The sequence below is a fragment of the Heliangelus exortis genome, chromosome 3 (assembly GCF_036169615.1).
Source record: "Heliangelus exortis chromosome 3, bHelExo1.hap1, whole genome shotgun sequence".
In the NCBI taxonomy this organism is placed as follows: Eukaryota; Metazoa; Chordata; class Aves; order Apodiformes; family Trochilidae; genus Heliangelus; species Heliangelus exortis.
This window is the reverse complement of record NC_092424.1, coordinates 113,412,716-113,440,556: the sequence shown is the minus strand read 5'-3', so window position 1 is coordinate 113,440,556 and position 27,841 is coordinate 113,412,716. Positions and strand designations below refer to the sequence as shown.

General features: G+C 49.7%; 2 protein-coding genes across 3 annotated transcripts in view; both read right to left on the bottom strand.

The window, feature by feature from the left end:
* ELP3 (elongator acetyltransferase complex subunit 3) overlaps positions 1–6,100 on the bottom strand; it is a 109,920-nt gene extending 103,820 nt beyond the window's left edge. For both annotated transcript variants that reach the window (XM_071742259.1, XM_071742257.1), the window contains exons 1-4: positions 5,998–6,100; positions 4,315–4,414; positions 2,480–2,618; positions 719–789 (exon numbers count right to left, since the gene is read on the bottom strand). In XM_071742259.1, coding sequence (XP_071598360.1) covers positions 719–789; positions 2,480–2,618; positions 4,315–4,414; positions 5,998–6,016 — 329 coding nt within the window. In that variant the 5' untranslated portion in view covers positions 6,017–6,100. The remainder of the gene's footprint in view (positions 1–718; positions 790–2,479; positions 2,619–4,314; positions 4,415–5,997) is intronic.
* Positions 6,101–13,920: 7,820 nt separating this feature from the next.
* Positions 13,921–27,841, bottom strand: part of FBXO16 (F-box protein 16) — a 50,321-nt gene continuing 36,400 nt past the window's right edge. The window contains exons 8-9 of the mRNA XM_071742260.1: positions 18,322–18,532; positions 13,921–14,456 (exon numbers count right to left, since the gene is read on the bottom strand). Of these exons, the coding sequence (XP_071598361.1) occupies positions 14,389–14,456; positions 18,322–18,532 (279 nt within the window). The 3' untranslated portion in view covers positions 13,921–14,388. The remainder of the gene's footprint in view (positions 14,457–18,321; positions 18,533–27,841) is intronic.

Here is a 27,841-nt window from a genome sequence, read left to right as displayed (position 1 = left end):
TGATAGGACAAGGGGTAATGGGTGTAAATTGGAGCATAGGAGGTTCAAGTTGAATATCAGAAAAAATTTTTTTACTGTAAGGGTGACAGAGCCCTGGAACAGGCTGCCCAGGGGGGTTGTGGAGTCTCCTTCACTGGAGACATTCAAAACCCACCTGGACACGTTCCTAGGGGATGGACTCTAGGGGGCCCTGCTCTGGCAGGGGGGGTTGGAATAGATGATCTTTTGAGGTCCCTTCCAACCTCTAGGATTCTATGATTCTAGGATTCTATCATAGAATCCTAGAATCATAGAATTAGCTGGGTTGGAAGGGACCTCAGAGCTCATCAAGTCCAACCCTTGCTCCACTCCCCCCGTGGTTCCCAGCCCATGGCACTGAGTGCCACATCCAGGCTCTTTTGAAATATCTCCAGGGATGGAGAATCCACCCCTTCCCTGGGCAGCCCATTCCAATGCCTGATCACCCTCTCCAGAAAGAAATTCTTTCTAATGTCCAACCTAAATCTCCCCTGGCACAACTTAAGACTGTGTCCTCTTGTCTTGTTGAAAGTCGTCTGGGAATGTTCAAGGTGTTCAAGGTGAGGCTTGAGGAGGCTCTGAGCACCCTGATCTGGGTGAGGGTGTCCCTGATACTGCAGGGGTTGGACTGGGGGAGCTTTAGAGCTCCCTTCCCACCCAAATCACTCCATGACTCTGTGATCCAGGCTGTCATACTTACACACATATGTTGCCTGTGAAGTTAATGTGTGGACACCTGTGTGGTTTACACATCACAGCAACCACAGCAATCTGCAGGAAGCAAAGTGACAGAGAAGAGAAATTACAGCAATTGCTTCTGAAGGTACAAAAGAAAAAAAAGGAAATCTTGGAAGGTGACATATCAGTAATACTTAGGTGCTTTCTGCTTAGCCTGCCACCTAGAGTATCTGTGTATTAACTCCTGAAGGGGATAAATCTATCACAGGATCAAAATCCTATTAACATTTTTAATATTTTCAGAAAAAACGGGCAGTGTATGATAAAGAACCAAGTTTTACACCAAAGCTGATTAACCACCCTGCTGAAAAGACACTGGCATTCACCTAAAATGCACCTGAAACAGTGCAGGGGTGAGAGCATTCCCCCAAACACCACCTGGAATGTGACACTGGGGGAAGAGATGAGAAAAAAAAAATAAATATATAAAGCAGATTAAAAAAAATGCCTTCCTCTCACCACCTAACTGAGTGAAGCCTTTTTTTTTCCCAGCCTGACCTCAGACAGCTTTTTACAGATTAAATCCAAGCACAATGCAAGATTCTATCTTCTCTTTTAAAAAGGACCAGAAGAAGGACAAGAAGAGACAAACTCAGCTTTTCTAATGTCCATTAATTTAGGATGCCCAAGTCAGGCTACCTCCTTTCCAGCTGTCAGAAATCCTGGTTGGAGTCATAGGTTAATTAAATATTCCATTCCCAGAAAGAAATTAAAGACATTCAAGGGTGTTTGTATTTTGTTTTACTTCTTTTTCTTTTGGGCTGGTGATAGTTTTGGGGTTTTTTTGGTGGGGTTGTTTGTTTGTTTAATTTTAAAAAAATGAACACTTCCTGGGATTTTGGTTTCTGGCTCCTTTGGGGCTTTTTGTTAAGTAACTTGAGTTGAGGCTGCCACACACCCAGCAGGGAAGCTTCAAAACACAGAGCTGAGTGTCAGCTGCACTTCTACTGCTTGCAGCCAGAGCTCCCTTTCAAAGGAAAAGGTTTTAGAATTCAAAATCATTTTGGTTAGAAAAATCCTTGAAGATCAACAAATCCAACCCAGCAGTGCCAGGGCCCCCCCTGCCCCATGTCCCTCATCCCCACATCCCCAGGGCTTTCTCTGAAACCCCTCCAGGCATGATGGGGACTCCAGCCCTGCCCTGGGCAGCCTGGGCCAGGCCCTGACAACCCTTTCCAGGGAGAAATTCTTCCCCAGCTCCAACCTAAACCTCCCCTGGCACCACTTGACTTGTGCCAAAAGTTCCTCTTCTCCCATCCCTTGTCCTTGGGAGCAGAGCCCGACCCCCCCTGGCTCCAACCTCCTCTCAGGGGCTTGCAGAGAGCCACAAGGTCTCCCCTCAGCCTCCTCTGCTCCAGGATCACCACCCCTCAGCTGCTCCTGTGCAGATTTGTGCTCTAGATCTTTCCCCAGCTCCATTGCCCTTCACTGAACATGTTAAATACTAAAATTTTATCATTTTTGACTGTGAAGACCTGCAAATCAAACTGTGCTGTTTATACAGCAACTAAAAAGCAAGACATTCAGCCCTGAAACAAAATCTCCAGACCTCCTCTTTCTCATCTCCCATTTCCTTTGAAAGGAACAGCCCCAAAAAGCTCCTCTGGGAAGCTGGCAGTGCAGTCACCACATCAAAATTAAACCTTTTTCAACAAATAAAACCAATGAAATGCAATTTATTGAGAAGAGCAGGGGAGGATGGTGATGGGTGGAGTGTTCTTACCCCACTGGCAGTTCTTATAGGCTTGGCTTTCAGCTTTGGCACCAGGGCCTTACGGTGCTGGGGTGGGACAGCAGCGATGATGTCGACCAAACGTGGCTGAGCTGAGAGCCCATACCTGGCTGAGGTCTTGGTTTTCAGCCTGCAAAGAGAAATTCCCCAAATCAACAATTCCATCCTGACTCAGTTCTTTGGACTTTGTGGCTTTCAGAGGTCCCTCCTTACCCAGATTTCTCCTTCTCTAACTTCCAGAGCCAGGGTTCCCCAGCAGGGCTATCAAATCCCTGAGCAGGGAGGTGGAGATCGGGGCAGGAGCTCCCAGTTTGGTCAGAAAATAAATCCTTGCAGAGTGTCCTGGTTTGGGGCAGGATAAAGGGGATTTTCTGTCCTGTCCTTTTGCTTCCAGCTCAGTCTCTTGTCAGGAGCTGCACTTGCTGAAATGAACAGCAAGTTTCTCAGGCAGTGGCTGCTGCTGGGACTGATCCCACTCCATGGTTATAGTTACAGCAGAACCAAGGAACTGCTCAGCTCTCAGCAACATTTTGCCCTCCAGAAGGAGAAAAGGAGTAAAAAGGTCCCACCTGGAACCCTCCCTTAGGGAAGAACAGACAAGATAAATGACCAAACTTGACCAAACAGAGGATTCCATCCCATACACCTCATACTCAGGAGAAATTGCAGGGATCACCAGGGTCAAACCCCTTCCTGCTTCCCCTTCTTCCCCTCTCCCTGTTTGTTTTGGCATCCTGGGAGGATTCCATCCCTTCCTCTGCCTCTGCTCCTGATCCATGCCAGCCTGAATCTGTGTGTTCCTGCCTCCAGCTCCCAACTGCTGCTGAGCCCAGGATTCCAGCCTGGACTTTCCCAGGGCTGCCCTGCAGCCTCAGTGGGGATGGGAGAGTTACTGGGGAAAGGAGGGAGGAACCTGGGATCCATTTTCCTGTCTATTTGTATAGATTCAGTCATTTTTCCTATTTATCATTACTATTCCTTTAAAGCTGTGTAGTTTAGTTCCCAACCCATCAGTCTCTCTCCCTTCTTCTCTCTCCTTTCTTTATCAGAGAGGGGGATTAATACAGAGCATTTGTTATTTGGTTTAATTGCCAGGCCAGTGTTAAACCCTGACACAGCAGCAGCTCCATGGTGTGCTAAGCCATAGAAAATAAACCCCAAAAAATGTTGACTTGTAGCAACTCCCCATGTTTTTAGTGTCTGGGTATTTTTCTTCCAAACATGGTTTTATCACAATGTTGTGCAAGCTGCCCACAGATGTTGGTTTATCACTTTTCAGGGATTTGATTCTCTTTAGGTGTGGAATTAACCCCTCCACAAACACCATTTTCAGACATTCAGGGCAGTTTTTGCCAGCAGCAGCAAACAAAAAGTCTGCAATTAGATCATGGAAATGGAACAGAAACAGTGGGACAAGTCTGGGTGGGATTAATCCACATATGTAGAGAAAAAGCAAATTCCTATAAAGATATCCTCTCATATCACATAGTTAAGAACACCTGTTTTCAACTTTATCCCTAAAATAAGCTCTCCTTTTGCTGATGCAGCTGCCCTTGGGACTACAGGAGGATGAACAAAGGTGGAAACACAAAAAGGCAACCACAAGCTCCATTTTGTCCTCTGAGCATTGCCAAGAAAGTAGCAAATCCCCAGGGAATTTACAAATCTTGTTGTTTTTTTTTTTTAAATCAGGTACCAGGAAGGGAAATAACACCAATCTGTGAAAATAAAACAAATGTTTAAATAAAGCTTGGATGTAAAGGGCTGTACAGGACACCCTCCTCAGTAGTGGACCAGCTCTCCTGTGTCATTTCAGAGTGACTTACTTGTTCAGATTCACTTCTTTCCCCTGCTCATGAGCCTCAATTAATTGCTTTATGATGTCAGCAATCGTCATCATCATCAGCTCTGCATGGCTCAGCTCTCCTGAAACAAACCCAAAACACACCACGTGTTCACTCAGAGACAACCCAGGCCCATCTGCTCTGCTCTTCCTTTTTCCCCCTTACAGCTGTTGCCCACAGAGGGAATTCTGGCACTGGGAAGCCCTCTGGATTTGCAGCATTCCCTTAACAAATGTCACAGCCTCCTATGGCTGATTTTTTTTTTTTTTTTTTGCTTCCAGGAGCAACTCCACCCTCTTACCACATCATCAGAGGAAAACACAACAGTTTGGGTTGGAAAAGAATTCTGTTTGGGGTTTTTTTTACAGCATCATAAATACAAAAACTTCTTAAAGCAGAGAAGCCTCAAAACAGTGAGTGCTTAAGATGCACATCTGCTGCAGCAGCAGTGGGGTGGGCAGCAGGAGCAGGGCAGGGATCATCCCCTGTGCTGGGCACTGCTGAGGCTGCAGCCCCAATCCTGGGGTCAGTTCTGGGGCCCTCAGGAGCAGAAGGACATTACACAGAATCCCAGAATCATTTGGGTTCAAAAGGACCTCAGAGCTCATCAAGTCCAACCCTTGCTCCACTCCCCCCGTGGTTCCCAGCCCATGGCACTGAGTGCCACATCCAGGCTCTTTTGAAATATCTCCAGGGATGGAGAATCCACCCCTTCCCTGGGCAGCCCATTCCAATGCCTGAGCACCCTCTCCAGAAAGAAATTCTTTCTAATGTCCAACCTAAACCTCCCCTGGCACAACTTGAGACCTCTTGTGCCCTCTTGTCTTGCTGAGAGTTGCCTGGGAAAAGAGCCCAACCCCCCCCTGGCTCCAACCTCCTTTCAGGGAGTTGGAGAGAGTGATGAGGTCTCCCCTGAGCCTCCTCTTCTCCAGCCTCAACACCCCCAGCTCCCTCAGCCCTTCCTCATAGGATCTGTGCTCAAAAAGGTGCCAACTCCTTCCAACCCTCAAAAAAGGCTCCCAAAAAAAGATGGGATCCCCACACACAGGGCTAAAGGAGGTGGTAAAGCTCTGACACCCCACAGCTCACACCCTCACAGGGCTGGGGAAGCACAAGGAGCTCCATCCCAGAGCTCCTGACATTCCCAAAACACAGCACTGTTCTTCTTGGAAAAGACCTTGGAGATCATCAGATCCAACCTTTAATCCCATGTCCCTCATCCCCACATCCCCAGGGCTTTCTCTGAAACCCCTCCAGGCATGACGGGGACTCCAGCCCTGCCCTGGGCAGCCTGGGCCAGGCCCTGACAACCCTTTCCAGGGAGAAATTCTTCCCCAGCTCCAACCTAAACCTCCCCTGGCACCACTTGACTTGTGCCAAAAGTTCCTCTTCTCCCATCCCTTGTTCCTTGGGAGCAGAGCCCGACCCCCCCTGGCTCCAACCTCCTCTCAGGGGCTTGCAGAGAGCCACAAGGTCTCCCCTCAGCCTCCTCTGCTCCAGGATCAGCACCCACAGCTCCCTCAGATGCTCCTCACAAGACCTGTGTCCCAGACCCTCCACACACAAGGCCGGGGGAGGCAGCACACCGCTTCCCCACTGCCCTCAGCTCCCGGGAGAGAGGCAGAGGTCACTCCCCGGGCAGTGCCATCCCCACACACCCCGTACCTTTCCTTTTCTGCCTCATGCTGCCCGCAGTCCCTCCGCCTTTCCTCTCAGGTACAGGCCGCCGGCTGCTGCCGTCAAGCGACACCGCGCCCCCAACCGTCGTGAAAACGTCGCAAAGGCGGCAGCGCTGCCGGAAAGCGGCGGGAGGAGGGCGGGAAAGGGAGGGGGGAGATGGCGCCCACCGCGCATGCGCGGGCATTGGGTGCTTGCGGTCTGTCAGCGCTAGGTGGTAGCAAAGGAGGGGGAAAAGAGCCTTGATTTCCCTAATAAATGGCTAAAGGTCCCTGGCTGGGAGGTGCGGGGAGAGCTGAGGGCGTCTGGGGAGCACAGGGAGAAGCTGAGGGCCAGGGGTTGAAGAGGACGGGGGTGAGGAAAAGGCTGTGAGGGACCCTGAGGGCGGCTGAACCTGGGGTCAGTTCTGAGCCCCTGAGGAGCAGGAGATTGAGGGGCTGGAGAGTGTCCAGAGAAGGGAATGGAGCTGGGGAAGGGTCTGGAGAAGATGGAGAAGGGGCTGGAGAAGTTGTGAGGAGCATCTGAGGGAGCTGTGGGTGCTGATCCTGGAGCAGAGGAGGCTGAGGGGAGACCTTGTGGCTCTCTGCAAGCCCCTGAGAGGAGGTTGGAGCCAGGGGGGGTCGGGCTCTGCTCCCAAGGAACAAGGGATGGGAGAAGAGGAACTTTTGGCACAAGTCAAGTGGTGCCAGGGGAGGTTTAGGTTGGAGCTGGGGAAGAATTTCTCCCTGGAAAGGGTTGTCAGGGCCTGGCCCAGGCTGCCCAGGGCAGGGCTGGAGTCCCCATCATGCCTGGAGGGGTTTCAGAGAAAGCCCTGGGGATGTGGGGATGAGGGACATGGGGCAGGGTGGCCCTGGCAGTGCTGGATTAAAGGTTGGACTTGATGTTATTCAAGGTCTTTTCCAACCAAAATGATTCTTTGATTCCCAGCCATGTGCTGTGGGAGGTAATGGCTGTTCTAAGGACAGAGTTCAAACTGAGTGTAAGGAGAGACTTTTTGTTGGAGGTGTTGTCCACAGTGGTTGTGTCACCTCCTTTGGAGGATTTGAAGAGCCCATTCCATAGTATCCTGGGCTGATCCCAGACCTGACTGTGCTCAAAAAACAAGGTTGGACCCGAGACCTCCTGAGGTCCAATCCAGCCCAAATTCTCCTGCAATCCTATGAAATGAGCTCAGGATGCTTCCAGGAATCTCCATGAGCTTCTAGAGCCCACATCTCCATCTTCTCCAGGCAAGGAGTTGCATGGCTGACTTACATTTTCCCTGGGGAACCACCTGCTTATGTTTGTTGTGCTTTTTTGCCACCAGCTCCTGCCTCTCCTTGCTGGTGGCTCCCTGGATAACGAGCAGATTCTGGTGGTTCTCTGTGGGTAACATGGAACAGAGGGGAGAGGCTGTCTGGATGAGAAAATAGAACAGGCAGAAGGGAAAAAACAGGACACCAAAAAAACCCAACCAAACGAACAAAAAAACCCAATTTAAAAAAAAAAACCAAAAAACCAAACAAACAAAAAACCCAGCAAATGACAGGAATAAAAATAGAGATGCTGAGAGGTTGGAAATGGGGTTTAGAACATCTGCTCTGGTTGCTCTCCTCCTCTCCTCCTGCCCTCAGGGCTTTTTAGAGAGCTGAATTCAGTTTCCTTCCTACAGGATGTGCTGGGAGTGCCCTGTGATGTCTGGACCTGTCTCTCTCCGTGATTTTTCCTCCCAGGGGGTCTCCCAAGCGACTCCTCGGTGCTTTGGGAAGTGGCTGCGACCCGGGTAAGGGCTCTGCAAACAGCTACAAAGTGTCTGCCCAGACACACCTCAGGCTGAGAGCACCTCAGACAGGACAGGGATTTCAAATCCATTCCCCCAACCCCTCTGCCTCCCATTAATCCACACCCCCCCCTTCAACACCACCCTAAACACCACCCTAAACACCACCCTAAACACCACTGCCTCCTCAGCCCTTCATACGTGAGCTGAGCCCTGCTCTGCACTCATTATCAGCTTCATCCACCCAGCACAGCAACTTTTTATCTGTTCCCCAAGTTATCTGCTCCCCAACTTTTTATCTGCTCCCCAAGTCTTTATCTGCTCCCCAGCTTTTTTTATCTGCTGCCATTAGCTGCTTTCCCTTTGCTGCAAGGTCTCCAGGTTCTCCTGGAACTCTCCTTTCACTCATTCTGTCCCCAGTGCCACTGCTGAGACTTTGCTTTCTGAATTCTTTTTTTACCTCCCAGGCCACAGCTCCCATTTGCTCTCCCTCCATCTCACCACCCAAGTTGGATGTTTCCAAAAATCCTCAGTTTTAACCCAGCTGTGCTCCTGCCTGCACCTCCCATCAGCTTCACTTACCCACACTCCTTCTCCCAGGTTTTTTGTTTCGTTAGCTCAGAAGGGCAATAATTAGGAAAACTTCATTTTGGCTCCAAAGCCAAACTACAGAACCAAACTTGGTCGTGGCTCCAGGCAAGGAACACCAAGGAAATGCAGGTGGAGTTTGGGGAAAAAAAAAAAAAAAAAAAAAAAGGATGGTAAAGCTTGGGCAAGAGAGTGGCTGGCATGTTTGGGTTTGTTCCCCACATCTGAGCAGGGCTGTAGCCCAGGGCTCACATTCTGATCTTGCTTGTACTGGTGGAATTCAGATGCAGCAATGCTGATTCATTTGCCTCTGGGGTTTAAAAGGTACTTTGAGTTCTTTAATCAAAGGCTGTGGCTAATGAGAGCTGTGCAGGACCTGGAAAGGGCCAAGGAGTGCAGGGAAATGCACATCTACAAGGAAGGGCAAAGGCAGAACAGCTTTCCTCTCTACTCATTTAGCAATTTTTTTATCAGCACATCTGGAAGTGCAGGATAAAGGTGGGTAAATAACCATCTGCCTCTTGCAGATCAGCAGCCTGGGGCACAGACAGGGACACAGCTCTCCTGAAGCACCTCAGTGGCAGAGGCAGGAGATGGAGACTCTGCCTCTCTCTGTATCTTTTCTCTCCATTTCAGATTCGGACCCTTTTTGCAAAGTGTTGTGTGTACCTATGGTTTTATTCTAATTACAGATTTGGTAGGAATTACATCAAAGCATTCTGTAGCTCTGCTGTTACTTCAGGAACAGGCTGCTTGGCTTGGTACATTCATGGACATTGCTCTTTGGGGTTTTTTTTACAGCACCATAAATACAAAAACTTCTTAAAGCAGAGAAGCCTCAAAACAGTGAGTGCTTAAGATGCAAATCTGCTGCAGCAGCAGTGGGGTGGGCAGCAGGAGCAGGGCAGGGATCATCCCCTGTGCTGGGCACTGCTGAGGCTGCAGCCCCAATCCTGGGGTCAGTTCTGGGGCCCTCAGGAGCAGAAGGACATTACACAGAATCCCAGAATCATTTGGGTTCAAAAGGACCTCTGGGATCATCAAGTCCAACCCTTGATCCACTCCCCCCGTGCTTCCCAGCCCATGGCACTGAGTGCCACATCCAGGCTCTTTTGAAATATCTCCAGGGATGGAGAATCCACCCCTTCCCTGGGCAGCCCATTCCAATGCCTGATCACCCTCTCCAGAAAGAAATTCTTTCTCATGTCCAACCTAAACCTCCCCTGGCACAACTTGAGACCTCTTGTGCCCTCTTGTCTTGCTGAGAGTTGCCTGGGAAAAGAGCCCAACCCCCCCCTGGCTCCAACCTCCTTTCAGGGAGTTGCAGAGAGTGATGAGGTCTCCCCTGAGCCTCCTCTTCTCCAGCCTCAACACCCCCAGCTCCCTCAGCCCTTCAACATTGAGGGGATGAAGGGTGTCCAGAGAAGAGCAATGGAGCTGGGGAAGGGTCTGGAGAGCAAGGAGAAGGGTCTGGAGAAGATGGAGAAGGTCTGGAGAGTAAGGAGGAAGGTCTGAAGAAGATGAAGAAAGGTCTGGAGAAGTTGTGAGGAGCATCTGAGGGAGCTGTGGGTGCTGATCCTGGAGCAGAGGAGGCTGAGGGGAGACCTTGTGGCTCTCTGCAAGCCCCTGAGAGGAGGTTGGAGCCAGGGGGGGTCGGGCTCTGCTCCCAAGGAACAAGGGATGGGAGAAGAGGAACTTTTGGCACAAGTCAAGTGGTGCCAGGGGAGGTTTAGGTTGGAGCTGGGGAAGAATTTCTCCCTGGAAAGGGTTGTCAGGGCCTGGCCCAGGCTGCCCAGGGCAGGGCTGGAGTCCCCATCATGCCTGGAGGGGTTTCAGAGAAAGCCCTGGGGATGTGGGGATGAGGGACATGGGGTGGGGGTGGGGGAAGGGTTGGATTTGATGATCTTAAAGTTCTTTTCCAAACAGAACAATACTATGATCATAGAGTCATAGAATTGGCTGGGTTGGAAGGGACCTCAGAGATCATCAAGTCCAACCCTCAATTTTTATGATCTTTTGATCTTAATTTTTATGATTTTATTATCTGCTGCAGCACAGTGTCTGCAGTAATGCTCAAGCACTCAGCTCCAAGACCATCCAGACCTCAGGAACTCCACATTTCCAGTGATTATGCTCATTGGTGAGGAAATTAAAAGTTTGACCTCACTTCCCTGTGTAGCCACTTGCTGTCTGTAACACAGACCTAGCACTGAGCTGCTGCAAGGAGCTCCACACTGCCTAATACAGACAAAAAGAAAGCTGGAACAACAGTTTGGAGTTAAGGAGCCAGGGAAACACCCATGAAGCAATCAGTTTAACTTAGTTTCCTATGGGAAAAGGCTTGAGAGGAGAGATTTGCAATACCAGGGAATGATGCTGAGGAATCTTTTGGGAGGGATCTACCACACCTCAGTTTAAATGCTTAAAAATCTGCTGGCTGTTCTCCCTTTAACCAATCATAGAATCATAGAATCATAGAATTAGCCGGGTTGGAAGGGACCTCAGAGATCATCTAGTCCAACCCTTGACCCACTGGAGCAGTTGCTAGACCATGGCACTGAGTGCCACATCCAGTCTTTTTTTAAATGTCTCCAGGGACGGAGAATCTACCACCTCACCGGGCAGTCCATTCCATAGCCTAATCACCCTCTCCGTGAAGAAATTCTTTCTAATATCTAATCTAAACCTCCCCTGGCGCAACTTAAGATTGTGTCCTCTTGTCTTGTTGGAGGTCATCTGTGAAAAGAGTCCAGCTCCCACCTCGCTACATCCTCCTTTCAGGTAGTTGTAGACAGCAATGAGGTCTCCCCTGAGCCTCCTCTTCTTCAGGCTGAACAGCCCCAGCTCTCTCAGCCTCTCCCCATAGGGCCTGTGCTCGAGTCCCTTCACCAGCCTGGTTGCCCTCCTTTGGACTTGTTCCAGGGCCTCTACATCCTTCTTAAACTGAGGGGCCCAGAACTGGACACAGTACTCGAGGTGTGGCCTCACCAGCGCTGAGTACAGGGGAAGAATCACCTCCCTGGACCTGCTGGTGACGCTGTTTCTGATACAGGCCAGGATGCCATTGGCCTTCTTGGCCACCTGGGCACACTGCTGGCTCATGTTCAGTTTCTTGTTAATGCAGACTCCCAGGTCCCTTTCTGCCTGGCTGCTCTCCAGCCACTCTGTCCCCAGCCTGTAGCGCTGCATGGGGTTGTTGTGGCCAAAGTGCAGGACCCGGCACTTGGCCTTGTTGAACCTCATCCCGTTGGAATCGGCCCAGCTCTCCAGCCTGTCCAGGTCCCTCTGCAGAGCCCTCCTGCCTTCGAGTTGGTCTACACTTCCCCCCAGCTTGGTGTCATCTGCGAACTTGCTGATGATGGACTCAATCCCTTCGTCCAAGTCATCGATAAAGATATTAAAAAGAACTGGGCCCAACCAAGATCCATTGTGCATCATCCTCAGTGCTTGGTCTTGACAAAGGTCAATGCCTCTCATTCTAAAAAAATGAAACAAAGTCACAGAATGGTGGGGGCTGGAAGGGACCTCTGCAGCTCATCTAATCAAACACCCTGCAGAGCAGGATTACCTAGAGCAGGTCACACAGGAACATGTCCAGGAGGGCTCTGAATGTCACCAGAGAAGGAGACCCCACCACCTCTCTGGGCAGCCTGGGCCAGGGCTCTCTTCCCCTCACAGCAATGAAGTTTTTCCTTATTTTCCAGTTGCACCTCCTGTGTCCCAGTTGGTGACCACTGCCCCTTCTCCTCTCACTGGACACCACTGAAAAGACTCTGGTCCCATCCTCCTGACACCACCCTTTAGATATTTAGAAGTCTCTGTGAGCTCCCCCCTCAGTCTCCTCCAGGCTGAACATTCCCAGCTCCCTCAGCCTTTCCTCATGGGGCAGCAGCTCCTGTCCCATCACCATCTCAGTGCCTCTGGGATGGACTCTCTCCAGGAGTTCCTTGTCCTTCATGAACTGGGGAGCCCAGAACTGGATCCAGAATTCCAGCTGGGGCCTCAGCAGGGCAGAGCAGAGGCCCAGGAGAACCTCCCTTGACCTGCTGGCCGTGCTCTTCTTGATGCAGCCCAGGATGCCATTGGCCTTCTTGGCCACCAGGACACATTTCTAGCTCATGGGCATCCTCTTGTCCACCAGGACTCCCAGGTCTTTTTCCAGAGAGCTCCTCTCCATCAGGTCAACCCCTAACCTATGATTCTGTATTAATAATTTTATAATTCTGTGATTCTATGAACCTGTCCTGGTGCATGGGCTCACTTCTCCAAGCTCTGAGAGGAGGTTGGAGCCAGGGGGGGGTCGGGCTCTGCTCCCAAGGAACAAGGGATGGGCCAAGAGGAACTTTTGGCACAAGTCAAGTGGTGCCAGGGGAGGTTTAGGTTGGAGCTGGGGAAGAATTTCTCCCTGGAAAGGGTTGTCAGGGCCTGGCCCAGGCTGCCCAGGGCAGGGCTGGAGTCCCCATCATGCCTGGAGGGGTTTCAGATGTGAGGATGAGGGACATGGGGCAGGGGTGGCCTTGGCAGTGCTTTATTAAAGGTTGGATTTGATTTCCAGAGAGCTCTTCTCCATCAGGTCAGCCCCTAACCTATGATTCTGTATTAATAATTCTATAATTCTATGATTCTGTGAACCTGTCCTGGTGCATGGGGTTTTCCCTCAAATGATGGGGAAACCCTCAAGTGACACAGTGCAGACCAATCTGCTCACAGAGCAGAAGTTTTCTCCTAATCCTTGTCAATCCATGGTTGGGATTTTCTCTGATTTTCTCTGGTTTCTAACCTATAAATGCTGAGAATTCCTGGGCATACTGTGACTCCTCCTGTCAGATGGAAAAGATCCTGGTTTATCCCAACTCCCTCACTCTGGGACACAATAAAGCAATGAGTAACACTGTGCATTCAGTGCTTTGTCTTTAAATCTGCCACTTGTTACATTTACAGCATCTTTCCTTAACTGCAAAAAAAAAAAAAAAACAAAAACCACCAAACCAAATGAGAGCCCACAATTTACATTCTCTTAATTATTTAAGACTAATGGCACCTCCCCACACAAAGCTGTGTGCAGTGCTGGAATCCAGAGTGGGGGATTTGATTTCCTCCCTGCTACAGTGATTGAAAAGCTGGAGCTGAAGTGTTTACCATGAAAAAAGAAATTCTGCCTTCAGTACAGCCCTGATGAGGCTTTTCTTTAACCCTTTCCCCCCCAGCCTCCTTTCTCCCATGCATTAAAAGCTTTTCCCTTGAGCCCTGGGGTGCTTTCTTCCCAGCCTGGCTGATTTGGGAAGGGCTGAAGGTTCCAGCTGAGGGATCACATCAGAGTTTCCATCCCTCAGGTTCCTCCCTTGCCTTCCACAATGTCCTCAGTGCCTGCAGAGACAACTTCTGTAACTGATTGGCAAAGCATCACAGGGCAGCTCAGGCCATGGGATACACCCCAAGATGTCTCAGGAAGACCTAGGAAAGCTCTCATGAAATTCAGCAGCTCTGGCAAAGATCTCCACAGGTGTCTCCATGGCCAAAAGCCTAAGGGAACTCTGCAGACATGACATGTGCAGGAGAAAAATGAGAATACAGCCCTAGCTTGAGAGAAGGAGTGAGGGGAAAGCAGGATAAGCACAACAGGAAAACAGACTTAGGCTCTGCTCCAGTTTGGAAACAGGAGATCCCACCTACAGATCCAAAAAGGCCACCAGGAGTCACTGCACCAAGTATGGGACTTCAAAAAACCATCAGAAAGCCATTTCCCCAACACCTTTCTACCTAAACTGCAAAGCAGTTTCTTTTGATGCAGGAACCCCCATGCCCACTTCTTTCCACTGGGGGTGAGGACACTGAAGAAAGTCTTTCCCAGTCTTCTAGTTTTTTAGTCTTTCCTAGAAAAAACCCATAAAGCTGGGTCCTTCTGAAGGACTCAGGAGCAGCTGCTCCTCACCAAGCAGAGGCTGTGACTCTGTTAACTTTGCTGTTGTTTCCCCAGGGCCAGGCAGATGAGCTCCTGTTCTGCTGAGATGGAAAATCCTCTGGATCCTCCCTCAATCTGTGTCAGATCCTTGGTTAGAAGGAGGAATGTGCCAGGGCTGAGCCTCAAACAGTGGAGATGCTAGATGAGAGAGAAAGAATGTCAGAATCAGATCAATTTAATGAGAGAATTCAGATTCTAAACATATTTAGTGACTCATAGAATCACAGAATGGGCTGGGTTGGAAGGGAGCTCAGAGCTCATCAAGTCCAACCCTTGCTCCACTCCCCCCGTGGTTCCCAGCCCATGGCACTGAGTGCCACATCCAGGCTCTTTGGAAATATCTCCAGGGATGGAGAATCCACCCCTTCCCTGGGCAGCCCATTCCAATGGCTGATCACCCTCTCCAGAAAGAAATTCTTTCTCATGTCCAACCTAAACCTCCCCTGGCACAACTTGAGACCTCTTGTGCCCTCTTGTCTTGCTGAGAGTTGCCTGGGAAAAGAGCCCAACCCCCCCCTGGCTCCAACCTCCTTTCAGGGAGTTGGAGAGAGTGATGAGGTCTCCCCTGAGCCTCCTCTTCTCCAGCCTCAACACCCCCAGCTCCCTCAGCCCTTCCTCACAGCACTTGTGCTGGATCCCTTCCCAGCCTCCTTGCTCTTCTCTGGACCTGCTCCAGCACCTCAATCTCCTTCCTGAGCTGAGGGGCCCAGAACTGGACACAGGACTCAAGCTGTGGCCTCCCCAGGGCTGAGCACAGGGGCAGACTCAGCCCATCCTTGGGATTTTGGTGGCAGTTAATACCCCAAATACCTTTACAAATCTGGGCTGAGTGGAAAGATGGTTTCCATTCAGCAGCTCATTATAGAGAAAATCATCATCAATCAAAACAACTTTCCTTTTCCTGCCCACCTTCCTGACAAACTGCAAACATGTCCTGATAAATCCCTGCTGGAGCATTATCTAAAGCTGGTAAATTTACCTTTGGAAAAGCCTGGCAGAGATCACAAAGGTCCAGGAGAGGTCACTGGAGAAATGAACATTTCATAGAATCCCAGACTGGTTTGGGTTGGAAGGGACCTTAAAGCTCATCCAGTTCCAACCCCTGCATGGGCAGGGACACCTCCCCCAGCCCAGGGGGCTCCAAGCCCCATCCAACCTGGGCTGAGACACTGCCAGGGATGGGGCAGCCACAGCTTCCTTGGGCAACCTGGGCAACCAGGGGCTCAGCACCCTCAAATTCAAGAATTTCTTCCTCATGTCCAACCTCAATCTCCCCTCTTCCAGTTTTAACCCATTTCCCTTGTCCTCTCCCTACCCCGCAGTGTCCAAAGCCCTCCCCCAGCTTTCTTGGAGCCCCTTCAGATATTGGAAGGTTGCTCAATTTTTGTCTCTTTGATAAAAAAAAAAAAAAAAAAAGTATAGTTTTGCCTTGCAAATTGTCCCTAATCCAAACGCAGCCCCTCAGGGGTGATGTACCCTGGCAGTAAGGTGTTGGTAGGTATTTTTTTTCCCTGCTCTTCCTAGCACTTTTCTCACAGTTGTTAAATTTCTTACCACGGAGAAGACAGTGCCTGCAGGGGAGCAAGGACAGGATGCTGCAGGATGTCATCCTCATGTGGTGCCATCAATAGTCCCTGGGTGGCCACTTCCCCTTACTCCATCACCCACATCCTCTTTGACAGCCAAACCTCACTTCAGCAGCAGTCCCAGATTTCTCCACACAAGTTCAGAGACTCAACACCTCCTTCCCATCCCAGTGCCTCCCAGATGGCAGCAGTTGGAGCTGAGTGCTGCATTCCTTGGAGGCCACAACACTGGAATTCTCTTGATTGACTGGGACAACCCACACCAGCAGCCAAGGCACTGTGCCTACACTTAATTCTTCCTGACTTGGCCCCAGTCCAGCCTGGAACCTTCCTAAGGCTCTGTCCACTGTTCAGGATCAGGGCTTTATTTTATAAGAAATAATGTGGCACTGCAACACTCAGACCTGCTGCTTTCCTCTCTTGGCTTGGATGGCAGGGGTGGATTTAGCTGCTGCATCCTACATGAAGGAGGCTTCCAGTGTTTTCCATCTTGCCCCAGTTTTCCATAGTTGTCCCAGTGCTTTCCCCTATATATCCTCTTTCATCTGTGTTTGGGTTCTTTCAGCTCCCATGGAAAGATTTGTGATCTTTGCCCTCTGGGTCTTCCTCATGGGGGTTCACCTATGGACCTGCTAAAAATACTGAAAGTTCAGGAGATCCAAAGGGATTTTGGAAGTGTCCACACACTCCACTACCTCCCATCTAGATGGGATCATCAGTAATTACTGGAGAGTTCCTGTAGGAACTCCCTTCACTCTACCCTCTTGTTGTCTTTAAAAATCCTAACAGTTTCACATCAGAAGCCTCTCTTCCTTTGTTCACTCCAGGTTCTCCATCCATGCCCCTTCCTGTGCTACTAAAAATCATCAGGAGTTACAAATTGCAATCCTCATTTTGCAATCCGTGGACAACCTGCTTGGGAACAAGGAGGAATTTCACCAAACTCTGCAGAAACATTCCTGAAAAATACTCAGTGCTTTCCCAGCCAGCTGCAGCCACTCAGGACCTTCAGGAGGTGCTGGTGTGCATCAGGAGGTGAGCTCTTCATGAAGAGCTGCTCAAGCCAACCCTAGACTGAAATGGCACAAAATTCCTTATGAATTTTGTCAGTCTGCCTCCTTATTTTGGGAAGGCATTCACAGATCAGCTGCTTTCCCAGCTGCTGCCTCCCTGGAGCTGACTGCTTTCTCCTGGCATTTACTGAAGGCTCTGATCCCAACCCCACCACACCAGCTCCCCTTGGCAGCTCTCCAGGAGCTGGCAGAGGTCATGGACCTTGGACTGAGCCCCTTGTCACCTCTGATCTAAGCTCTCTTGTTTTGCTGTTGAATATTTGTGAGTGTCCTGGTTTGGGGCAGGATAAAAGGGATTTTCTGCCTTGCACTTTTGCTTCCAGCTCAGTCTCTTGTCAGGAGCTGCACTTGCTGAAATGAACAGCAAGTTTCTCAGGCAGTGGCTGCTGCTGGGACTGATCCCACTCCATGGTTATAGTTACAGCAGAACCAAGGAACTGCTCAGCTCTGAGCAACATTTTGCCCTCCAGAAGGAGAAAAGGAGTAAAAAGGTCCCACCTGGAACCCTCCCTTAGGGAGGAAGGGACAAGAGAAATGACCAGAATTGACCACACAGAGTATTCCATCCCATACACCTCATACTCAGGATAAATCTGAGGGATCACCAGGGTCAAACCCCTTCCTGCTTCCCCTTCTTCCCCTCTCCCTGTTTGTTTTGGCATCCTGGGAGGATTCCATCCCTTCCTCTGCCTGTGCTCCTGATCCATGCCAGCCTGAATCTGTGTGTTCCTGCCTCCAGCTCCCAACTGCTGCTGAGCCCAGGATTCCAGCCTGGACTTTCCCAGGGCTGCCCTGCAGCCTCAGTGGGGATGGGAGAGTTATTGGGGGAAAGGGGGGAGGAACGTGGTATCCATTTTCCTCTCTATTTTTATAGATTTAGTCATTTTTCCTATTTATCATTCCTGTTCCATTAAAGCTGTGTAGTTTAGTTCCCAACCCATCAGTCTCTCTCCCTTATTCTCTCTCCTTTCTTCATCAGGGAGGAGAGGGGAATTAATAGAGAGCATCTGGTATTGGGTTTAATTGCCAGGGCACTGTTAAACCCTGACAGTGAGTTAAAGCCCCATGAAGCCCATGGCAGTGCCCAGCACTAAGGTGACAGTGGTGACAGACAGGTTGACCTACCAAGTGCTAGATGTGACATTTTTGGCCACATGTGACATTTTTGACCATATGTTCTCTTTTGATGCAGCAGGTGACTGTCAGCTGGATTCCCAGCACCCAGAATGAGTGGTTCCTCCTTCACCTCCAGAATTACTCTGCCAGCAGCACCTCCTGCCCCCTCAGAGGTAAAATTTGGGTATCAGCAAACTCAGCCCACGTGGGACTGGGCAGCAAACTCACGTGGAGAGCTGGTGTTTGTTCCTGGGGAATTTTTCTTCCCTCTTTCCCGTGGTTTTGGCACTGGAGCTCGGACAGGTCCTGGTCTTATCCCAGCATTCCACTGGGAGCTCTGGACCAAGGATTTTGCTGCTGCTTTGGCTGACTGGTGAGTGGCCCAGCTGGGATGAACTCGTGGTTTTGGAACAGACCCAAGATCTGCAGAAAGTGACAGCTAGAGGAAGAGAAGGCAGTAAGTATCACATCATCCCAACAGCCCCAGAGGGGCTGAAAACGTTGCAGCCCACTGAGAACTTCTATACATTCTATACATTCTATAAATTACATTACTGGATGAGATCTCCCTAAATTCATAGAATCATAGAATCATAGAATCCTAGAGGTTGGAAGGGACCTGGAAAGATCATCTAGTCCAACCCCCCCTGCCAGAGCAGGGCCCCCTAGAGTACATCTCCTAGGAACGTGTCCAGGTGGGTTTTGAATGTCTCCAGTGAAGGAGACTCCACAACCCCCCTGGGCAGCCTGTTCCAGGGCTCCGTCACCCTTACAGTAAAAAAATTTTTTCTGATATTCAACTTGAACCTCCTATGCTCCAATTTACACCCATTACCCCTTGTCCTATCACTGGTCACCACTGAGAAAAGCCTAACTCCATCTCCCTGACACTCACCCCTTACATATTTGAAAACATTGATGAGGTCACCCCTCAGTCTCCTTTTCTCCAAACTAAAGAGCCCCAGCTCCCTCAGCCTTTCCTCATAAGGGAGATGTTCCACTCCCTTAATCATCTCAGTAGCTCTGCACTGGACTCTTTCAAGCACTTCCCTGTCCTTCTTGAACTGAGGGGCCCAGAACTGGACACAATACTCCAGGTGTGGCCTCACCAATGCAGAATAGAGGGGGAGGAGAACCTCTCTTGACCTACTAACCACACCCTTTCTAATGCACCCCAGGATGCCATTGGCCTTCTTGGCCACAAGGGCACATTGCTGGCTCATGGGCATCTTCTTGTCTACCAGGACCCCCAGGTCTCTTTCACCTCCACTGCTCTCCAGCAGCTCAGCCCCCAACCTATACTGGGACATCGTGTTGTTCTTCCCCAAATGCAAAACTCTACACTTCCCCCATTATATTCCTAAATGACACCAGCATCAGCTGCTTGTTTGCAGTGACTTGGGCTCTGGGATAAGTTTACCTTAAGGACAAAAGAACCCAATTAGAAATTGATGCCAGTAAAGCCAACCCCACATTAATTGATTCTCCACATCAATTCATATGTTAATGCAGAAATTCCCCCCTGAGCATCTGGCTGCCACAGATCTCAGTCTTGCTGTTTGAAGTCTGGCAGTGCAAAGGATGAAGTTTATTTTAACACACTGTTCAATGAACATTTTACTAGAAGAGATAAAAATTAAGTAAAAAAACCACCAAAAAAAAACCAACTTAAAATAATTAATCTTAGCAGCACAGTGACTGTTTATTCCTTGAGAAAGGTCCCAACTATTCAAAACACAGCAGTTCTGCAGACCAATAACTTTGCATTGGTTTTGGGGTTTGTTTTTGTTTTTTTTAACAAATTATTGGGTAAGAATTGTGAACAAACCTAAACATTTACACAGCAGCTCATTAAAAAGCAATGCAGGCAGATAATCTGATGTGAACCATAGCATTGCTCAGGCTGGAAAAGACCTTCAAGATCATTGAGTCCAGCCTCATCCTAACCCTATTACCCTATTCCTGAAATAAATCCAGAGCAAAATGAGTGTACAGAAAAGCCAACAATGTTCCATAACCCCCCTTGGCCTTTTCCCCTTCCCATTCTTTGCCCTGGCAGCAGTGGCAGTAGATGGGGCTTTGTGCCTATTTGTCTACTTAGAAATAAGCAACCCAGCAACTGCTGTCAACCTAAAGAAAAAAAACAGTGATTCTACAACTGCAGGAAAAGGTCCAGGTTCTTAGCAGCACTTGACATGAAACAGAGAGTCACAAAAGCAGCTGCAGTTTTAGTCTGAAGGAGAAAAGCACAAGAGCAGAGAGGCAGTGGTTGCAGCATGGGGCTGGCTGGGCCTTGCTTTTCATCTCTTGAGCTGCTGATAATTCAGTTTTAGAGCTCAGAGGGATAGATAAGATAGACTTTCAAAATTAAGTGACATGGAGAAACATAAAAGCACAGAATCTCTAAAGCTCACCCAGTCACCAGGGTTGGAAGGAACCTCTAAAGCTCCCCCAGTCCAACCCCTGCAGTATCAGGGACACCCTCACCCAGATCAGGGTGCTCAGAGCCTCCTCAAGCCTCACCTTGAACATCTCCAGGGATGAGGCCTCAACCCCCTCCCTGGGCACCCTGTGCCATTGTTCCACTGCCCTCATGGGACACAACTTGTTCCTAAATCTGCTCTTAGAATCATAGAATCATAGAATCCTATAATTGGCTGGGTTGGAAGGGACCTCAGAGCTCATCAAGTCCAACCCTTGATCCACTCCCCCCGTGGTTCCCAGCCCATGGCACTGAGTGCCACATCCAGGCTCTTTTGAAATAGCTCCAGGGATGGAGAATCCACCCCTTCCCTGGGCAGCCCATTCCAAGGCCTGATCACCCTCTCCAGAAAGAAATTCTTTCTCATGTCCAACCTAAACCTCCCCTGGCACAACTTGAGACCTCTTGTGCCCTCTTGTCTTGCTGAGAGTTGCCTGGGAAAAGAGCCCAACCCCCCCCTGGCTCCAACCTCCTTTCAGGGAGTTGGAGAGAGTGATGAGGTCTCCCCTGAGCCTCCTCTTCTCCAGCCTCAACACCCCCAGCTCCCTCAGCCCTTCCTCACACCACTTGTGCTGGATCCCTTCACAGCCTCCTTGCTCTTCTCTGGACCTGCTCCAGCACCTCAAGCTCCTTCCTGAGCTGAGGGGCCCAGAACTGGACACAGGACTCAAGCTGTGGCCTCCCCAGGGCTGAGCACAGGGGCAGAATCCCTTCCCTGGACCTGCTGGCCACGCTCTTCCTGACACAGCCCAGGATGCCATTGGCCTTCTTGGCCACCTGGGCACACTGCTGCCTCCTCTTCAGCTTCCTGGCAATCCAGACTCCCAGCTCCCTTTCTGCCTGGCTGCAATTTAAACTTCTTAAACTTCTTCTCTCATTTAAACCCATTGCCCCTATAAGCTGAGTTTGAACACCCAAACATTATATTGAGTTATTGTCACACTTTGGAATTGTCCCATGAAGTTGAAGAGGGTTTCTTGTATGAATGAATAAAACTAAAAAAAATAAGTTTTGCAGAATATAAATACACACTGGGCAGGGCTGTGTCTCAGTGCTGCAAGCTTTGGATCTTCATGGGGTCTATACCCACACAGCACATAAATGTGATTCATACTCAAAACATCAACTCCCTGTCAATATGTCATAGGAGAATTTATTTCTGACTTCAAGTGCTGCAATCTTATAACCTTAGGACACAGGAAGGGAGGCAAGGATGACTAATCTTGTCAAAAAGATGTTATTTAGTATGTACTAAAAATAAGTCAGTAATTCAGGAACAGCTGTGAGGGTGGAGCAGACTCTTGAACAGAAATGAGCAGACAGCCTGAAAGGCAAAACCAGCTCCTAATTGCTGACACTGCAGTCATTTGCAAAGCTGTCAGGAGCATCAATCACATTTTTACCTTCCTACTGAGGCATCTGGGAATGTTGGCATTTGGGCAGGAGGCTCCCTATTTTGATGAGCAGCTGCAGAAAACTTTTTTTTGGAAGTCACACGGAGTCACAGGATTGTCCTGGTTGGAAAAGATCTCTAAGATCACCGTGTCCAACCATCAACATCCCTTCCCAATCCAATAAAATAAATAAATGCTATTTATTATTTATCAATACCTGTATCATCATGGCCACTAGAGCACACCCTGAAGGGCCTCAGCTATGCTGTGTTTAAATACTTCCAGGGATGAGGACTCCACCACCTCCTTGCTTCACAGGACTTCTTCTCCAGCCCCTTCCCCAGCTCCATTCCCTTCTCTGGACACTCTCCAGCCCCTCAATCTCCTTCTGCTCCTGAGGGCCCCAGAACTGACCCCAGGATTGGGGGTGCAGCCTCAGCAGTGCCCAGCACAGGGGATGATCCCTGCCCTGCTCCTGCTGGCCACTCTATTCCTGACACAAGCCAGGATGCTGGTGGCCACCTTGGCTACCTGGGCACACACTGCTGGCTCATATTCAGCCAGGTGTCAATCCCCAGGTGCTTTTCTCCCTGGAAGCTTTCCAGCCATTCCTGCCCAAGCCTGGAGCACTTCATGGGGTTGTTGTGACCAAAGCCCAGGACCTGGCACTTGGCCTTCTTAAACCTCATTTTATTGTCTTTGGCCCACAGGTCCAGCCCGTCCAGGTCCCTTTGCAGAGCCTTCCTACCTTGGAGCAGGTCAACACCCCCACCCAGCTTGGTGCCAATCCCTTCATCAAGATCACTGATAAAGATATTAAAGGGAACTGAGCCCTGGAGAACACCCCTGGTGACAAATCTCCAACTGGACTTAACTGTTGGCTGGGCCCTGCTCATCAGCAAATTTGCAGATGACACCAAACTGGGGGGAGTGTGGATCAGCTGGAAGGCAGGAGGGCTCTGCAGAGGGACCTGGACAGACTGGAGAGTTGGGCTGATCCCAACGGGATGAGGTTCAACACAACAACCCCATGGGGAGCTCCAGGCTGGGCACAGAGTGGCAGAAAGGGAGCTGGGAGTCTGGATTGCCAGGAAGCTGAAGAGGAGCCAGCAGTGTGCCCAGGTGGCCAAGAAGGCCAATGGCATCCTGGGCTGTGTCAGGAAGAGCGTGGCCAGCAGGTCCAGGGAAGGGATTCTGCCCCTGTGCTCAGCCCTGGGGAGGCCACAGCTTGAGTCCTGTGTCCAGTTCTGGGCCCCTCAGCTCAGGAAGGAGCTTGAGGTGCTGGAGCAGGTCCAGAGAAGAGCAAGGAGGCTGGGAAGGGATCCAGCACAAGTGCTGTGAGGAAGGGCTGAGGGAGCTGGGGGTGTTGAGGCTGGAGAAGAGGAGGCTCAGGGGAGACCTCATCACTCTCTGCAACTCCCTGAAAGGAGGTTGGAGCCAGGGGGGGGTTGGGCTCTTTTCCCAGGCAACTCTCAGCAAGACAAGAGGGCACAAGAGGTCTCAAGTTGTGCCAGGGGAGGTTTAGGTTGGACATGAGAAAGAATTTCTTTCTGGAGAGGGTGCTCAGGCATTGGAATGGGCTGCCCAGGGAAGGGGTGGATTCTCCATCCCTGGAGATATTTCCAAAGAGCCTGGATGTGGCACTCAGTGCCATGGGCTGGGAACCACGGGGGGAGTGGATCAAGGGTTGGACTTGATGAGCTCTGAGGTCCCTTCCAACCCAGCCAATTCTAGGATTCTATGAAGCCAGTTCTGAATCCAACAAAACCCATGGCTCTGCCCTGAGCTGCCAGCTTCCTGAGGAGAAGGCTGTGGGAGATGGTGCCAAAGGCTTTCCTGAAGTCCAGGTAGCTAAAGTGGGTCACCAGTGGGTCACCCAGGCATAGAACAAGCCCAGGACCTGCCTTTCCTGAACCCATGCTGACCCTCTGGCTGTCCTGCAGCTGCTGTGTGAGCACACTGGAGATGAACCTCTCCAAAGCCCTTCCCAAATCCTCAAGGATTGGTGTAAAGAGACACTGATGTAGCAGCAGTGACACCTGGGAAGGGTCAGAAGCTCAGAAGTCCCATCAGGGCAACACAACTCCAGGGGCAGAAGGAACAAGGGGGGATGATGTAGTGGCCCAGATCTGGTTTCCATGATTAAAACTTGGAAAAGTGCCCAAACCTCTTGCATTCTGCACTTTTTCTGGATATGATACCAGGGCAGTAGCTGCTGAGGGCAATGTGGAGCACCAAGCCATGCAGCCTTGACCCAGCAAAGTGCTTAGGAGGTGGTTAACACTGCAACTGAACATATCCTCAGAGTAAATCCTCTCCCTGGATAAAGCCAGAGCAGGAACTCCCTCCCCACTGCACAGACAGAGGGGCTGAATGTGCATTCAGAAGAAAGGCTGTGGCCCTTCCTCCAGAGACCTAATGAACTTAATTTATTGTAATTTACTCTTTATTCTACTTTAGCCAAGTTACTTTAATTTATTCTAAATTAAGTCTAAGCCTGGTCCCATTTTATGCTGCTCTTTCCATGGTTACTAATCAACTCCTAAACCTCCCCAATTTACTGGGAGGAGAACTGATTCACCACCAGCAAACGTGGAGTCAGTGGATGTAACTCCAACACTCAGGGCATCCCCCTAATTATGTGTTTATTCCATTTTGGAGTGCTGCTGTTCAGCCTCCTGAGCTTCCAGCTCCCTATAATTGTCCTTTTCAAATCTTTATTGTTGGCTGTAATATACTTTATTCTCACCTACTTTCTGCACTCGGGTCATTGATCTATTTAAGGGCTTCATTTTTAATTTGACTTGATGTTTGGTTGCCTGAGGCATTTTTTTCTTTCATCATAGTCTGTTCTACTTCTAAGGATTTACAAAAAGATTTGAGTAGTAAGCCTCTTTCTTTGGACTTGATTAAACAGGAGTCTTTTCAAAGGTCTGCATTTCAACCAGGTTACCCAACACTGCTTTAATAATAAATGGAAATTATCTTTGGATTATTCCTAACTAGCTATATATATATATATATTTATATATATATTATTTCCATGCATCATCCTACCATAACCTCACCTTTATTGCCACATAGCCAGTGGAACAGCAGAATTTACACCAGAGATTAAGAAACACAGCCCTTCTGAAATTTGAACAACTCTAAACTCAGTACAAGCCTATTTTTAAAGGTCAAGGAAAGAGTGACCCAGCAGCACAGGCAACCCTAGATATTTAACACAAGGAGAAGCCACCAAAATTGCACAGCACAAAGGCATGGAGCTCTCTCCTGGGTTGGTGTCACCGAGCTGTAACTCTGAGTTTCACAGCATCACAGGATTGTCAGGGTTGGAAAAGACCTCTGAGGTCACCCTGTCCAACCAGCAGCATCCCCATCCTCCTCCACCTCAAAAAAAAAAAAAAAAAATTATCTATATCTACGTCACCATGGCCACCAGAGCAGGTCCTGAAGTGCCACATCCAGGCATTTTTTAAATCCCTCCAGGGCTGGGGACTCCAGCACCTCCCTGGGCAGCTGTTCCAGGACAGAAATCCTTCCTCAGCTCTGCTCTCCCCTCCCCTGGGGCAACTTCAGGCCATCTCCTCTGCTCCTGGCATTGGTCACTGGAGAGAAGAGCTCAGCACCCACCTCCCTACAACCTCCTTGCAGGGAGCTGCTCAGGGCAAGCAGCTCTCAGCCTCCTCCAAACTCAACTTTCCCATTGCCCTCAGCCTCTCCTCACAGGATTTCTCCTCCAGCCCCCTCAGCTCCCCCTGGCTCAGGATGTCCTAACCAAGGGAGGATGGTGGGGACCTGTCCAGCCCTGGCAGTAGGCACTGGCTTTAGGATTCTTCCCAGGACTTTTTGTGAGGTGAGAATTCAGCACCCATTAACCCTGAGTGGTCCCTGAGTCTGGCTTTAGGATTCCTCCCAGGATTTTTTGTGAGAATTCAGCACCCATTAACCCTCTGTGCTCCCTGAGTCTGGCTTTAGGATTCTTCCCAGGATTTTTTGTGGGGCTAGAATTCAGCACCCATTAACCCTCTGTGCTCCCTGAGTCTGGCTTTAGGATTCTTCCCAGGATTTTTTGTGAGGTGAGAATTCAGCACCCATTAACCCTCTGTGCTCCCTGAGTCTGGCTTTAGGATTCTTCCCAGGATTTTTTGTGGGGTGAGAATTCAGCACCCATTAACCCTCTGTGCTCCCTGAGTCTGGCTTTAGGATTCTTCCCAGGAATATTTGTGGGGTGAGAATTCAGCACCCATTAACCCTCTGTGCTCCCTGAGTCTGGCTTTAGGATTCTTCCCAGGATTTTTTGTGAGGTGAGAATTCAGCACCCATTAACCCTCTGTGCTCCCTGAGTCTGGCTTTAGGATTCTTCCCAGGATTTTTTGTGGGGTTAGAATTCAGCACCCATTAAACCTGTGTGCTCCCTGAGTCTGGCTTTAGGATTCTTCCCAGGACTTTTTGTGGGGTGAGTATTCAGCACCCATTAACCCTCTGTGCTCCCTGAGTCTGGCTTTAGGATTCCTCCCAGGATTTTTTGTGAGAATTCAGCACCCATTAACCCTGAGTGCTCCCTGAGTCTGGCTTTAGGATTCTTCCCAGGACTTTTTGTGGGGTGAGAATTCAGCATAGAGTCTCTCTATGAGCATTTCATCCCAACTAAATGCTTTCTGGTGCCTGTTTGCTAGAGGGACAACAACATCCCTCCTGAACTGGGAGCAGCCAACAGAAGGTGACACACACACAACTTTTCAACCTTATTCTGCTGCCATTTGTAGCAAAAAACCTCCCACTGACCTTGTTCCAGTAGGGTTTGGTCTTTGGTGGGAGGCAAATTAGGGGCTTGTGCCTCTCTGATTGGAGATAGCAGGGAGAGGAACCTTGAAGAGCACAAAACTTTCCTAAAATCTGGGAAAGAAAACCTCTTTCTCCCCCAAACTAAGATTCTTTCAGTTTGGGGTTGACAAGAAACCAGCTTTAAAGATGAAATGGGAAGCTGTGGTGGAATGAAACCATGTCAGAGGGCTCTGATCTAAGGGCTATGGAGGAAGCCACCAGAGACTGGAAATTGTGAGGCACAGGCTGAGTAACTTTAATTATATTTTCTGTTCTTTAACACAGACTGAATCTATTTGGGTCAGGAGAATGCCTCCCCATCTGGGGAGACAATGCCCCTCTTTTATGTAAACCTTCTTTAGCTCCACTCACATGGATTCCCTGGCTTTCAGTGCTCCCAAAACATGCTTCCAGGTCTGCAAAAAAATTGTTTTAAAGAAGCCCCAGTGTGCTTGGGAGCACATCCTTCCCCTGGCAGTTATTTATTGCCATATCTACAAAAGCTTAGAGCCAGGATGCTTTCTGGAAGCCTGACTTCCCTAAACCCCTTTCATGGGAGGATGCCCTATTTTTTACCAGCCACTAGCACAATGAATCCTCAGTTTTAAGCCCCTGGGGCTGTTTGCTTCAGGCTGAGGGCAACGAAGAGAAACTAAAACTAACACCCAGTTGCAGTGCTCAAAAGCTGCAAGCCTGGAAATGAAGCTTTGGGGAAAAGATTCAAGTGCTGGGAGAGAATTGATCCCTGCTTTGTAAGCATGGAAAAGGACTCTGGGGATAAGCAATGGGAGGGAGGAGGAGATAACAAGGTCACTGTCTATACCAGACAGTTGCTGCCCTTTTCTCCCCAAAGGCAGATGGGCTCTGTCTAGGCTGCAATGAGATTGCCCCCCAGCAGCCAGACATGGGGTGCTTTGTGTCCTCCTTCTGCCCAGATAATCCCCCACAGGGACAGGCAGGAAAAAAGCTTCACAGTTCCAGAAGTGAAGGAAAAGCTCTGAGCAAAAAACGTTCCTGGGGGTACCTGCCAGGGGGGCTCAGT